Below are 14,381 nucleotides of genomic sequence, written 5' to 3' on the forward strand. Positions count from 1 at the left end.
TAATTCAGACGCTCAGGGCAGAAAACGCCCAGCTGAGACAGAAACTAAACGATCTGATAGACGAACTAAAGGCCCAAAGAACAAGGCAGAACAGCACTAACCCGCAAACAAACGAAGCTCAGGCGACAACTATAGGGCGCCAGGAATTTACAACTGCCATGGTTGCTGATAGACGAACTAAAGGCCCAAAGAACAAGGCAGAACAGCACTAACCCGCAAACAAACGAAGCTCAGGCGACAACTATAGGGCGCCAGGAATTTACAACTGCCATGGTTGCTGTTAACAATGCACTGGCAAATCTTAGCAACCTCATCTCCAACATCCAAGACGAGACGCGCAAGGATAGAGAGCGTCTAGTACAATTCACAGCCATGAAATCCAGAGGAAAACCCTATAACAGGCCATCCCAGTATGGCGAGCAACCGTAAACGCTCGGTCAAGTTGGAAACCCTTGAAATATGGCAGTGGAACTGCCGTGGGATCCGCCGAAAGCAGGGTCTTCTTAAACAACACATCACAAATTGCACCTCTCCGCCAGACATAATCGCCCTACAGGAAACCGGCTGCTCACTCACTCTCGCGGGGTACTCCGTCTACGAGGGGCACGGGCAAAGCAAGGTCGCCACGCTGGTTGCAAAAGCAGTCACCGCAATCAGACACGACATCGACGGAACGGACATTGACCACGTCCTTATAGAAATCATTACCCAAAAGAGAAGCCAAGAAAGCACCTTCCTACTTAACGTGTACAGCCCGCCAAGCCAGAGGAAAGCCAATTTCAGCTACCTGCTAGGCAAAGCAGAAGAAGCAGCAGGCAAGAACGGTATCGTTATTCTGGGGGACTTTAATGCCTGGCATAAAAGTTGGGGCTACGTTCGGGAAACCCCGAAAGGCAGGGATCTAGCCAGGGAAGCTGATCGTAGAAGGCTCACCCTCATCACTGACCACACCCAACCCACGCGAGTGGGGAACAGCATCAACCGAGATTCGTGGCCAGACTTATCATTTGTCAAAGGGGTAAGGCACGCAAGATGGGAAAACGACGGCGAAACTCTAGGCAGTGACCACTGCATCCTGCGCATCCATATAGAAACCCTCCCGATCAGGCGACAACATGGCCAGGCTAGACTGACAAACTGGGAAGCCTATAGGAAATCCAGGGCACAGCATGCATGAAGACGCTGAGATCACCGACATAGAAGGCTGGGTCGCAAGAATCAAGACAGACTGGCGAAAACTAACCCGAAAGGTCGCCCTCACTACCAACACACCCCAGGTGGACAAACATCTCTTACACCTTTGGGACGCCAGACGGGGCCTACTAAAAAGGTGGAAAAGGCAAAAGCATAATAGGCGGCTCAAGCGTAAGATCGCTGAGGTCACCAGACAAGCTGAAGAATATGCGACGGAGCTCTCGAGGCGCGACTGGAACCAAAAGTGCAACGAACTTCAGGGGACTCTAGGTTGGGCCAAGACATGGGCCTTGCTAAGGGCTCTCATAGACTCAACCACCACAAAATCCGAAACCCGTAAGACGACCCAAAGGATCGCGCACCAGTTCCAAGGCACTGACGAGGAAATGCTACAGAACATCAAGCAGCGTTACATCGGCAATGCAACATACGTCGACAGCAGCTTGGCATACACGGGCGAAACGAATCCCGCTCTGGACGAACCCCTTACCATAGAAGAAGTCAGACACGCTGTGATGTCCGCCACAAAGAACACAACACCAGGGAGGGATGGCATCACCAATTCCATGATAAGGAATCTGGATGACAATTCAATCAAAAGATTCACGGAGTTCATCAATAAACACTGGGAACAGGGGACCCTCCCGGACGACTGGAGGCATGCGGAAATAGTAATGATTCCGAAGTCCGGAAAGACTCCAAACCTGGACAATCTTAGACCCATTTCCTTAACATCATGCTTGGGAAAAGTGTACGAGAGAGTTGTGCATCACAGGTTGCAGACCCACCTTGAGGACAACGAACTCATGCCGCACACTATGTTTGGATTTCGAAAATACCTATCGACACAGGACGTTCTCCTGCAGATCAAAGAGGAGGTGCTTACTTCCGTTCCAAAATATGGAGAAAACGTCTTTCTCGCTCTCGATCTTCAAGCGGCCTTCGACAACGTCAGTCACAGGGCTGTGCTGGAGGGGCTCAGCAAACTGGGTTGTGGGCAGAGAATATTCAACTATGTGAAAGCCTTTCTGACTAACCGAACCGCTACCATTGGAATAGGAGGCATCAGGACTGACACCTTCAACACCCCAGAAAAAGGAACACCACAAGGCGCTGTGCTATCACCTATGCTTTTTAATATTGCAATGATTGGTTTAGCAAGGGCGCTCGAAGAAATTGAAGGAATCAGGCATGCCATCTACGCAGATGATATCACAATCTGGGTGACAAGGGGATCCTTAGGCGAAAAACAAGAGCTTCTTCAGCGAGCGGCAGACACGGTCAACGCATACGCCCGACACTGTGGTCTTGCATGCTCCCCTGAAAAATCCGAGGTGCTCAGAGTCTACAGACAAGGGTATGATCTGCAAAACTCCATAGATATCTACATAGGGGAAACGAAGGTTCCAGAAGTATCGAAAGTTAGGATCCTCGGCATGTGGGTCCAAAGCAACCGTCGTATTGATCACACGATCAGACAGCTAGCAAATACCACAGCACAGATCACCAGGATGATTGCAAGAATTTCCAACGAAGAAGAGGTATGAAGGAGGAAGACACATGTAGGCTAGTACAGGCCCTCGTGGTCAGTAGGATCTTATACAGCGTCCCCTACCAAACACCGCTCGAGCAAGAAAAGGAGCAGTTGGAGGCAATTCTTAGAAAAGCATACAAATGCGCTCTCGGACTGCCGGTCAGCACTTCGACGGAGAAATTCCTTAAACTGGGCATAAACAACACAGTACAAGAACATATCGAGGCCCACCTTATCGCGCAGAAAACAAGACTGATGCTGTCCGCAACAGGCAGAAACACGCTGCGGTTGCTGGGCATGAGGGACGCTTTGAAAGAAATCAATAGCACAGCGAGCGTTCCAAATGAAATCAGGAGGATCATTGAGATCAGTCCGATTCCAAAAAACATGCATCCAGATATACATAAGGCGAGAAGAAAGGCAAGATCTGAATTCCATGAAAGAAGCTTCGCCGGGGCAAAAGACGTATTATATGTTGACGCAACAACATACAGACACCGATATGGCTCGGTAGCCAGCGTGGTGGATCACCAGCTCAGGGAAATCAACTGCGCTTCGATAAAAACCAACAACATACTCGAGGCTGAGGAAGCAGCAATTGCACTCGCCATCACCCAGCAGAGTGACGAGCCCCATGCACACATCAATACAGACTCGCAAGAGGCGTGCAGAAGATACAGCAGTGGACGCATATCCACTGCAGCCATTCACATACTCAAGGCGAGGACAATCACTTTTACGAGATGCTTCATCACGTGGACACCAGGCCATGAGGCTGTAAAAGGGAACCAATGTGCGGACGCCAATGCCCGAGCATACGCCAACCGGGAGGCGCGCACAGAAGGGGAACTGGACGCAGTCACTAGACGGTATGTAGCCATCTTAGAACACCAACGAGCCGTCCGGAGGACCTACCCGCCTCCCCACAAAGACCTTAGTAAACAGCAGTCGGTTGCCTGGAGACAACTACAGACTAATACATACCCCAATCTGAGTTTACTCAGCAAAATCTATCCATCCACTTATGAAAACAAATGCCCGCTATGCGGTGAACACGCAACGCTTTACCACGTTACATGGGCCTGTCAGAAAATGCAGGCAGCGCCGATAAACAACACACCTACACCGGAGCAGTGGGAGGCTGCGCTGTCCAGCTCGAAGCCTGAAGAGCAGCTCAAGCTGATCGACAGGGCTCGCAAGACTGCAAAGGCCGCTGGGGCCCTGGACTGAGGGCTCCACCTACGCTGCGAGAAATAACCCTTATACAATAAAGTTTTTCATTCATTCATTCCGGAGCCCTTCACTACGGTGGCCCTCATAGCCTGAGTCGCTTTGGGGCGTTCAAACCCCGATAAACCAGATACAAACTATAAAACGTCCCGTCAAGATGATTCGCTAAGCAATCCTCCCACATATATCGCCAAAGAAGTCAGGCTGAAAACCTGTGGTCTTCGCTGCGCATGGTTGTCCTAAGTCGGCGGTCGGCGCGATATATAAGCCTCCACGTCTTTTCTCTCCACACCTATCTGTCCCTGGATGAGCACGCGGCATCTCCTTTGTTTCCTTGCCTGCTCTGTCGTGCCGAGCGTTTTTCTAATGCTAAGCCTAAATGTTGCTTCTCCTCTCATTTATTCCAAGCGCAAAAAGAAGAAGAGGAGCTCACCACTACGAAGACATCTACAGCTAGCGTAACCACTACGACTGCGACTACAACAACCTCCACTACAACCAGTACAACCACAACCACTACAACCACAACGAGCACAACCACAACAACGACAACCACCACCACCACCACCACGACAAGTGCGTTTCTGTGCGCTCCGTTTATTCTTCCGTGACCGCAGCAAACTGGCTAAAATAAGGCGCATTTGCGAAAATCATTCAAAAGCCGCACTCCGCTTTCATAATATGGAGGCTATTTTGAATTTCGAATTTCCAAATGAGGATCACAATGACATCGGAATTTTACAGCGCAGCTGTATATGGCATGTTTTGCAGAATTCCGGTGCTGTTGTTATCGTCAACGCCCTGCGCGCACCACACCTACCTGTATAAAAAAAAAGATGGAGGGGACAATTAAGTTCCGCCTTAACGGTATGAAGCGATAGAGGTAATGTGCTACTGCCCATGTGTGCGCAATTGGTCATTCTCTAGTATACATTCATAAATCCCCTGGAGTCCGCATACCACACCTGGCGGAGGGGTGTAGTGGTTAATTAAGAGATGCACCACTGCCCCACGATGGCAGGTGCTGCATCGATGGGGCTTGAGCGACCCAGGTTGCTCTTCCCGAACAACCTCTCGCGAGCTATCATCAATTTAACTGTCACTTGCCGCGATGGGCAGTGTGACCGCAATCCGGTGGGCAGGTTGCGATGACGTCATAAGGTCACGTGACTTAGACGGCCCGCCTGCCACCTAGGTTGCTTCTCTGGGTATTTTTTCGTTGATTTTTTGCTCACGGCCAAACACACCGACTACGACGCCGGCTTTTCTGTGACATCGGGCCCCTAACGCTATCGCGTTAAAAAGCTGTCCATTATCGGCTAGGAGCGGTGGACCGAGCGAAACGGTGAAGGGGGATGGCAGGGTGGAGGAGAGTGGGGGAGCAGACTTCCCGCATGCCTGCCCAAAGTTACTAAGCACTCCGGCTGACATCAACATTTAGCACGAATCTAACTGTCCCTGAATTTCGCATTGCGACAAGGATAAGTGCCTAGAGAACGTTTAGTTCCCAAAATTACTTATAGTAGGCCTTTTTTGGCTCCGATGGCGGTTGCACGGCCGTAAGAAACGTGCTGTCTTGGCCATAAGTCAACAGGCAACGAAGTTTATATGTTAGGCGTGTAAGGAAGCAGTTATGGCACCTTAAGCTCCCAATCTGCTCGAGGTAAGGAGTTACCTTGTCCTCAACATTCGAGATCTTTTCATCTTTAAGGGTTGCCGTAAAGGCTTCCGTGTAGATTAAGACCGGTCTGTGACGTGAGCATGATGCGGAGGCGCTGTTGTTGCCTACTGAGTCGACTCGGGGTTTAAAGTAGGGTTAATGCCCATAGGAATACGTGTAAACAAATGTTTTCAAAGCAGTCTTCTGATTTTACAGTACACCTATGATGTCTTCTATTGGTGAAGAATAACCAAGTGCATCCTAGAACAGATTGTGAAAATGTGAATCATCATTTCAAAGGCTGAATATTTTTAAAACGCCGCGATAGGTGCTAAGTGTGACTCACCCCTGCTGGGGGTACGGGGCATGAGAGTCGCCCCGTGCTACAACAGAAGCTCCACGGCTACATGAGACTACACGACGGACTACACGAGATCCTTGCGCGATTCGCGGAAACACCCAACGGATGACAGCGCATTTTCTGGGTAAGGATGGCTTCACACCACATATTCATCGTAGCATTTTAAAGCGAAAGCTTCCAAATGACGTAGCGTACATTGCCGCACTCTTGTTCAAAGGACTTACCAACTGTTAACGAAACGCCTCATCCATGGGTACCCTGCGAGAAGATAAAAATAATTTGGAAAGTTATGCTTACATGTATTTCTATGGGTCGCGCTCCCACTCCGTAAACCCCCAAATGGGGGCGAGTCCCACGCGCACGCATTGCTGTGTTTTAAAAATACTCCGGCTTTGAAGTGACCATTCATACTTCCACAATCTCTTCTAAGATGTACTTGGTTATTGGTCACGAGGAGAGGACATAGTAGCTACACTATGAAATCAGAAAACTGCTTTGAAGGTTTTTGTTTACATGTGTTTGTATAAGCGCTGACCTACTTTACACCCCTACCCTGCTCCAGCTTCCGCGAGCGCCCCTTACATTTGTGAACACGGTGTTGGTCTACGAAGCTGTAACGCAAATTCCTTTGCCCGGTTACCTTACGGAAAACACAGTACATACGGCTGCGAAATTTCGACCCAGATATAAATCTTATTTTGGCCCCTCAGTCTGAAACTCTTGACGTTGCTGATGACACCGAGTATGTGGGCGACCCATTGATGCCGGCCAGGCCGGGCGACTCCTTGATGCCGGCGAGCGGTGTGTTCTGGACTAAAATTTCCGCGACCTGTATTTGACACAACAGCAGAAAGCCCATCATCACAAGCTGCGGTGGCGATACGTGCCCATTGTTGAGGATGAAGGTCCAAGCCCATCGCAGGCCACCAGTGTTTGGGATTGCACTTCCGCGCCACCGGTGCCACCAGAGTTGGAGACGGAGGGGCCCTCGAGTAGGCTGACTCGTTCAGCCCCACAGGTCCCGTCTCCGAATGACGTTGTCGGTCTACGCTCAGAAGAGAAACTGTACAGTAGGGCTCATTTACATTTTTACAAGCATGAGAATCACAAGTGGGGATCTCTCCGAATGGAGAATTCTTAAGGGAGGATGATGGAGGATCATCTTCACTGCACTCGCTGTCCCTAGATGCCCCAGGTTTAGGATGCCCTCGCCGGGGTGCGAGTGGCCTGAAACTTTCACTCACGCGCACAAACTCACACCACCGCACATAGGGGCACGCCTCCGTCACATGTCGAGCCTGGGAGAGAGGAAGATGCCCTCGGGTACACATCGACTGCGGAGGGTGATGTTATCTGGCCAGCCGAAAGTTCCCACGCGCTGCTGACACCGGTTCTTTAGATGCCAGCCGACGCGCCGGGCAAGATTGCAAGGTCGGGTCGAGAAGCCGAAAGGGGTCGTTTCGTCCTTTGAGATGCTTGCGAGGATTGTGGACGATGACCGCTAGCCCGCCGCCGTACTCGGCACGCCTTCTTACGCCGGAAACGAGGCTCCTTACGTTCCCCCAACATAGCCACGACCATTGGGGAAGATAAATGCCGCTCGTTCGCTGCGGCGGCGTCTGTCAGGTCTCCGATCCCTCGGGTTCCCAGAATCCAACCGGGCGACGCTCCGCGTGGTATTTAACGGGAAGCGTGGGAACGATCACTATCGCGTGGCTCGGAGTTACCCCGAAGAAGCATAGTGTTCGCTTCCAGCAGGCGAGACTTTCTGTCGATGTTGCTAATCCAGACAGGCTGTCGCCGTTCGTAACGCCCTTTCTTTTAACCTTAAAGCGTTAAGCCTCCCGTTCTGCAGAAAATCCGGGCGTCGGCGTTGTGAGCGAAAACTCCCCGGAGGCAAAACGGAGGTGGGCCGCCTAGGTCACGTGACCTGGTCGCTCTGTCACAACCTGTCCATTGGATTGTGAACAAACTGACCACCGTGGCAGGTGGCAGTTCGTCGCGAGAGGTTGCTCGGGAAGAGCAATCTGGATCTCACAAGCGTCCCACCGGTGGCAGCACCTGCCACCGCAGGGCAGTGGCGCATCGCTTAACCGCTGCACCACTGTGCCAGGAGGAGTGTTAGCAGGACTCCCAGGGATCTATGAATGTAAAGTCGAGAATGACCAATTCCGCATATATGGACAATAAAACTTTGACGTTATCCCGTAATACCCTAAGGCGGAGCTTAAGTGCACCTCCAATATTATTTTTTGGCTCACCACTTCTAGCTCATTCAAAGCGAGTTCAGTGAAAATAGTCTCTGTCGTTAGAGCGGGGTATTAAGTAAACATATCCCAGCTGTGATCCGTCCTCAATGTCCTTTTGGAGAACCACGTCCATTGTGAATGCATTAGTAGCATCTATAGCTGGATGCATCTCAAGAACGAAGCGGTAGATGCTCCTCAATGGAATAGGCGTCGATCGATTTTCGTGACGCCGCGGGTAATCTGATTAAGCAGTGGTTATCCCATATTTATATGCCGCCCTCTGCGATTTCACGCTAGCAGGTCCAAAGGGATGGGTCAAGGGGGAGAGGGGTACAATCAGTGAAGGGGCGAACTGATCGACCTCGTTAGCTGGAGGTGGGGAAAAGCATTTATTAAGCTATATAGACGGGGAGGATCTCGCCCCTTACAATACAAGGCGGAGTCCCTCATTCCGGGACCCCGTTGGTCCTGACCGCTGGGAAGGTCCGCCGAACCAGGGCCTGGAGGGATCCTTTGAAGGGCAGTTGCTACTTCGTTCTTGAGCTGTATCTGACTATAGTAAAATCCTGGCCGCAGCGAATTATTACCGACCACGGAAAATTAAAACAGGACTGGCCTAAAATATGCATGTCCCTGGCTTGCGCGACCGCCGTCGTCGCCGTTGGCGTAACCGGTGGGTGCGTTGATCCTACCAACCGGGTGGGTGTCACTAACGCACCCACCGTTCATTAACACATTCACCTTATATCACGGCCAACTTTGGTCGCATAACCTTACGGGTGGCTCTATTTGGAACAGCCGCCTGCCAAAACTAAACACCTAAACAGCTATCGCTGAATCTCACGTTACATAGTCGCAACCGTGCTGTGATTTTTTTTCAGCTCTAGCTGTTAGGCGCCCTTCCCTGGCTTTCTTGTCGGCGTAACCTGTCGGTGCGTTAATGTCACGGTCACGTAACATTCATGTGGCGTGACCTCAATGTCGCGTGATCTTATGTCACGGTCAACCTGGGCCTCATGAGCCTATGAGTAGCTTTGTTTGTAACAGCCGCCTTCCAGTGTAGAGGTGCATCGCTTGACCACTACACCAGTGCGCCAGAAATATATCCCCAAAACCAAACGCCTATAAAGTTTTTGCTGAACATCGCGTTACACAGTCGTAACCGTCCTGCGAGTTTTTTTTTCACATCAATGATCTCGCTCGGGCTGTGAGGCCACTATAGCAACGCACCCGCCGTTAAATGTGCCGTCGTTTTCGTCTGTGTGTTGTTGCAGTGATTGAAGACTAAAAATGAAACACCTTGTTTGGTCTAGCTATCCGACTTCAGTGCGAGCAACAAAATGGGTCACAATAGTGCAGATGACGGACACTCGCCGTCTCTGTGTTAACTCCCTAACGCCCTCGTATATACTAGCATTTACTGGGCTTCCGGCAGCTGTACACAAAAACTAGGATATGCGATGGGCACTCAGAATAACACAGAGGACCATCCCAGCGCGCGAGCGCGCTGTGCAAGATAGGATGGCATTTCATCGCAGCGGTGGCCTTATTCGGAGCATCCGTCTCGCATTTGTGAGGTGCTCGGTTCGATACCCAGTGCCGCCGGGTACCTCGCGGCTTACTAATGCCTAAAAAGATTTCCCCAAGCCTTCTACTCAGTTTTTCTGAAGTTAAATGCTTAGTAAAAAGGTCTTATTCAAACAGTTTGGTAAAAGACTTTTTTTTTTCAAGCATTTCACGGTAGAAAAGGCGACCACCAGGCCGGAGAAGACTTTGTAGCCATCAGAAATACGCGGCGGGACTGAGTATCAAACCCAGTACCTCCCGAATGCGAAGTGGATGCTCTGCATAAGGCCGTTGTTGTTGACAGCGCCTAAAAAAACACGAACAGAAGACTGAAAACATGGAAGACGACGACACAGGCGCTGATCCATGTTTTCATGTTCCATGTTTTCTTTCTTCTGTCCGTGTTTTTTAAGCGCTGTCAACAACAATAGATCAGCCCCAACTAGCCTGACAACTTGTCCCATTCTGTATAAGGCCACCACTTCGATGAAATACAGCAACCGGAAAGCAACGACGCTTTCACTCGAGGCTCGCTTCCCATCCTCTGGTATTTGGAAAGTGCCTGTGCTCACGTGGTGATACTACCGTCGAAGCGCCGGGCAGGCTCCGGTCGCCGAATGTTTTATTATATATACTACAGACCCGTTTTCCTCTACTGCAACAGTAATAATAAGGGCACGTCGCTGTTTGCTTCACGATATTGCATTCCCACGTTTGCCATTTTGCCGTACGAACAAGTTTGCGCTACTGCATGATACTCTACGGTGGTTGAAACGGGGCTCATATCCAACATTACCGGACAAGAATTTAGAATATTGCAAAATTGTAAGGAACTGTATAGAAATATTGAATGTAATAGTCAATTATTCTGATATCCAGCAAAATCTTTCTTTTAAAGTATTTCCATCCATCACATCGAACTGTTAAGGCTGCTGCAGAAAACCAATGGGGAACGCTTTCGACGGCAGCAAAAACTTTAATGTAAAAAAAGCAAAACTGCCTTCTGTGATCTACGGATATATTGATTGTTACAGTGAAATCCTACAATAATAAAAAATGCGTTCATTAGTTGTTTCCTGCCCAAAAATGCTTCTGTCCAGAATTGTTGGGCATGTTAATGATTATTGCATGTTAAGCAAGGACGGCGCCGTTTCGCCGCCAGTCAGCGCCCCCAACAATACTTTTTGGTGCAGAAGAGCGTGTCTCAGATAGTGCGTGAGCACAGTACTCCAAAACAGCACCTTTCCAGGGACGAGGCTTTAAGCCTCGATGCCTGTCACCTTGAGCAACAAACGCTGAATCAGCTTGGTCTCTAAACGAATTCTTTTTTTTTAATCCGTTGCAGGCAAGCCACTGCTATGCCACTTGGAAGCACCACCCCGAGGTATCGTCGGAGAGGAAAGGAAGACTTTCTTGACGCAACGTTTGCCGTACGCGGGTGCCTGCGATTATGTTATACTGGAGATACCACAGGATGACAGGAGCTCCTACACCTGTAAGCGTCATATCTTCTCATGCCTGAAGCAAATCTAGGTGCGATATATGTGCGTACATATGTTTATAGTGCTTCAGACAGGGTTGTGAATTCAGTCCGACAGCCTTATCTGACGCGTATGTTAAAGCGGTGCGTTGAAGCGACCTTTGCCGCGTAGAGTGGCAAACCGGTGTTAATGCCGCCCGTGAGGTCGGTGCGGAACCACAGATGATCGCACACAGAGCAACTGTAACAAAAACACCGAATTCCTTGTGAAACGAGTTGGTGGCTGCACCCACTTTCGTTTGCCTCCACCGCCGTCTTCCTCTGGCTCCTACGGCATGCAGTGCCGGGTCATGATGCTGAAGCCGCCTTGCCTTAGGCTTCAGCAGTATGCACAGCGCGGTCATCACGCTGCATCACTTTGCCATAGTAATTCTGCCTGTAATGCCAGCGTGTCGATGGCGCCTACCGCCGACCGACGCGTTGTTTTCTTCTTTGTGTAGTGCCCTTTTACACTGCAGTGCAAGAAGGGCATCATCGGCGGCCAGGCACTGAAATAAGGGATATTTTCAAGCGTGAAATGTTTTCAGCGCCGTAAGAGAAAGAATAAAGGAGGGAGTGAAAGAAAAAAGGAAGAAAGAGGAGCCGTAGTGGAGGGCTCCGGAATAATTTCGACCACCTGGGGATCTTTAACGTGCACTGACATCGCACAGCACACGGGCGCCTTAGCGTTTTTCCTCCATAAAAACGCAGCCGCCGCGGTGCTGCCAAATAGAGAGTGTCGCCACGCTTACCTCTCTCCCCCCAACTCCCCCAGAGGGAAAAAATGTCCTACGCTGAGGCAGCGATCGAATATCGAACATTAACACAGCTCGCCGGTTCGAATCCCTGCCGCGAGCTAGACTGTAAGTTTAGGCTGGACGAAACGCGAAATCGTATGCCACCACCTCAAACATTCTGCGACAAAATGTAGAGCCGCAATATTCATATGAATATTCCTAAAGGCTTGGCGCTAGGCACTAACGCAACTAGTAAGTTTATGCTGCACGAAACACTGAATCGTCTGACACAACCGGAACATTCTGCGGAAAACGATTGGCCCACATATGTAACACGAATGTCGGGACTAAGTAGCCCGGCTTTCACGCCTGGCAGACAGGGATGTATATACCGGATCGACATAGCGCAGTTTCGAGTAGCGGTGCTCGGGCGTCACGCTGCCGCCTGTTACTGAGGCGGATAATAATAACAATAACTGGTTTTGGGGGAAGGAAACAGCGCAGTATCTTTCTCATATCATTGGACACCTGAACCGCGCCGTAAGGGAAGGGATATAGGAGGGAGTGAAAGAAAAAAGGAAGAAAGAGGCGGTAGTGGAGGGCTCCGGAAAAATTTCGACCACCTGGGAATCTTTAACGTGAACTGACATCGCACACTACACGGGCGCTTTAGCGCTTTGCCTCTATAAAAACGCAGCCGACGCGGTCGGGTTCGAACCCGGGAACTCCGGATCAGTAGCGGCGGCTGCGTTTTTTTTTTTACTTAGGCGAAAGCTTTACCATTCACTTCCGTACCTTGTTCGGCGTGTGTTTCATCACGTGACCACTATGACGTCACTACGCCGTGCTGCCATCGTCGCCGCACTCGTGGTGTTGCAGCGCTTGAGTGCAGTGAACTTCACAGTATTGGGTATTGGGAAAAAAGTGGCAGTGGTTACGCTCGGCTATCCCAGGATATGCGTAGCGAGAGGTACCTTCTCCTGGCCGAGCTTGTATTTCGTAAACTCGAATGGTGTGATCAGTCACACGACAGGCCTTCACCTCCTCTTCTGTTGGTTCCCGTTGACTGACGCCTTCCGTAGGCTCCGTCTCGGCGGCTATGCGGCGTCTATTGCGATCGGCAGTCTAGCGTCTCCGTTTGGCAAGGCGTTCCTCTCTCTGTTCGGGCGTCTCCGCGGCTCTCTTCTCCTTGTGAAGCTCATTCTCTCTTTTTTGAGTAGCCAAGTGCCAGGCGACAACATCAGGATCGGAAGAGTTAATCTTCTCTTGTCTATACCGCCATTTAGCCGCGGCTGGACTCTCCTCTGCATCTGTGTCAAATGTTGTGATTAAGCCGCGGTTGCAGTCGCCGATTCGAGTGGCGAAAGGCGCATAACGGCAAGTGTAGCGTGCGAGCGCGCAGAAGAAGCAGAGGAAGCGGCGGTGGCCCTCGCCCTCACGGATCCGATGTGCACCACAGTTCTTTGCCACTCGCGACAAACGGTCAAAAACTTCGCCAAAGGATGGATGTCACAGACAGCGGCCCGAGTCCTGAGCAATCGAAAAGTCCAGTGGGAGGAAGCTTTTCAAACCAGAATCCAGTGGTTCCCGGCGCACATGGGAGCAGTATCTAACACATATCGCAACCGAAACGAGACGGCACGCGCCAAGGCGCGCGAGGTCGCGAACCGCGCCGGCGACCGTCGTCCATGGGACAGCACCAAAGACTGTTTGACCACATACAACGAAATTACCAAGGCCCTCTGCCTGGCCCGCCGAACCTTCCCTCCGCCCAACGACAAGCTGGGCAGGGCGCACGAGGTGGCCCTCAGACAACTGCAGACGCTCACGTACCCCAACCCGGCACAATACCACAGGCTCTACCCCGGAACATACCCGACGAATATATGCAAGGTCTGCCACACTGCTATAGCAACTTTACCCCACATACTCTGGGACTGTAGCAAAAACCCTGACGGTGCTAACTCCGGAACCCTCCCGCCGCGGTGGGCCGCTGCCTTGCGCAGCACCAATCTCGGTGACCAACTCTGGGCCGTCCAGCAGGCCCGCGAGGCGACGGCGAGGCAACACCTCGACGTCCCCACGTAGGAGACCTAAGGCACCGTCGGCGAAAGCTCTGCCGGACTTTATATAAAGTCCAACCAACAGCCGCCCAATAGTCCAACCAATAGACACATCAGGCAGTATCCGACACAATGCGACACGTTTAGGTATTCATATTTCCCATGGGCAATTGAAATCTGGAATACATTGCCAAAGGAAATTGTAGAAACAGATTCTGTGGATAGCTTTGTTGCAAAATTGGAGTCATATTTTGGCTGTTCATGAAAG

At 50.8% G+C, this 14,381-nt stretch overlaps 1 protein-coding gene across 1 annotated transcript in view; it reads left to right on the plus strand.

The window, feature by feature from the left end:
- Positions 1 to 4,141: 4,141 nt before the first annotated feature.
- Positions 4,142 to 14,381, plus strand: part of LOC144102673 (uncharacterized) — a 57,795-nt gene continuing 47,555 nt past the window's right edge. Inside the window, exons 1-2 of the mRNA XM_077635879.1 lie at positions 4,142 to 4,534; positions 11,140 to 11,289. Of these exons, the coding sequence (XP_077492005.1) occupies positions 4,189 to 4,534; positions 11,140 to 11,289 (496 nt within the window). The 5' untranslated portion in view covers positions 4,142 to 4,188. The remainder of the gene's footprint in view (positions 4,535 to 11,139; positions 11,290 to 14,381) is intronic.

Source organism: Amblyomma americanum, chromosome 8, assembly GCF_052857255.1.
Source record: "Amblyomma americanum isolate KBUSLIRL-KWMA chromosome 8, ASM5285725v1, whole genome shotgun sequence".
In the NCBI taxonomy this organism is placed as follows: Eukaryota; Metazoa; Arthropoda; class Arachnida; order Ixodida; family Ixodidae; genus Amblyomma; species Amblyomma americanum.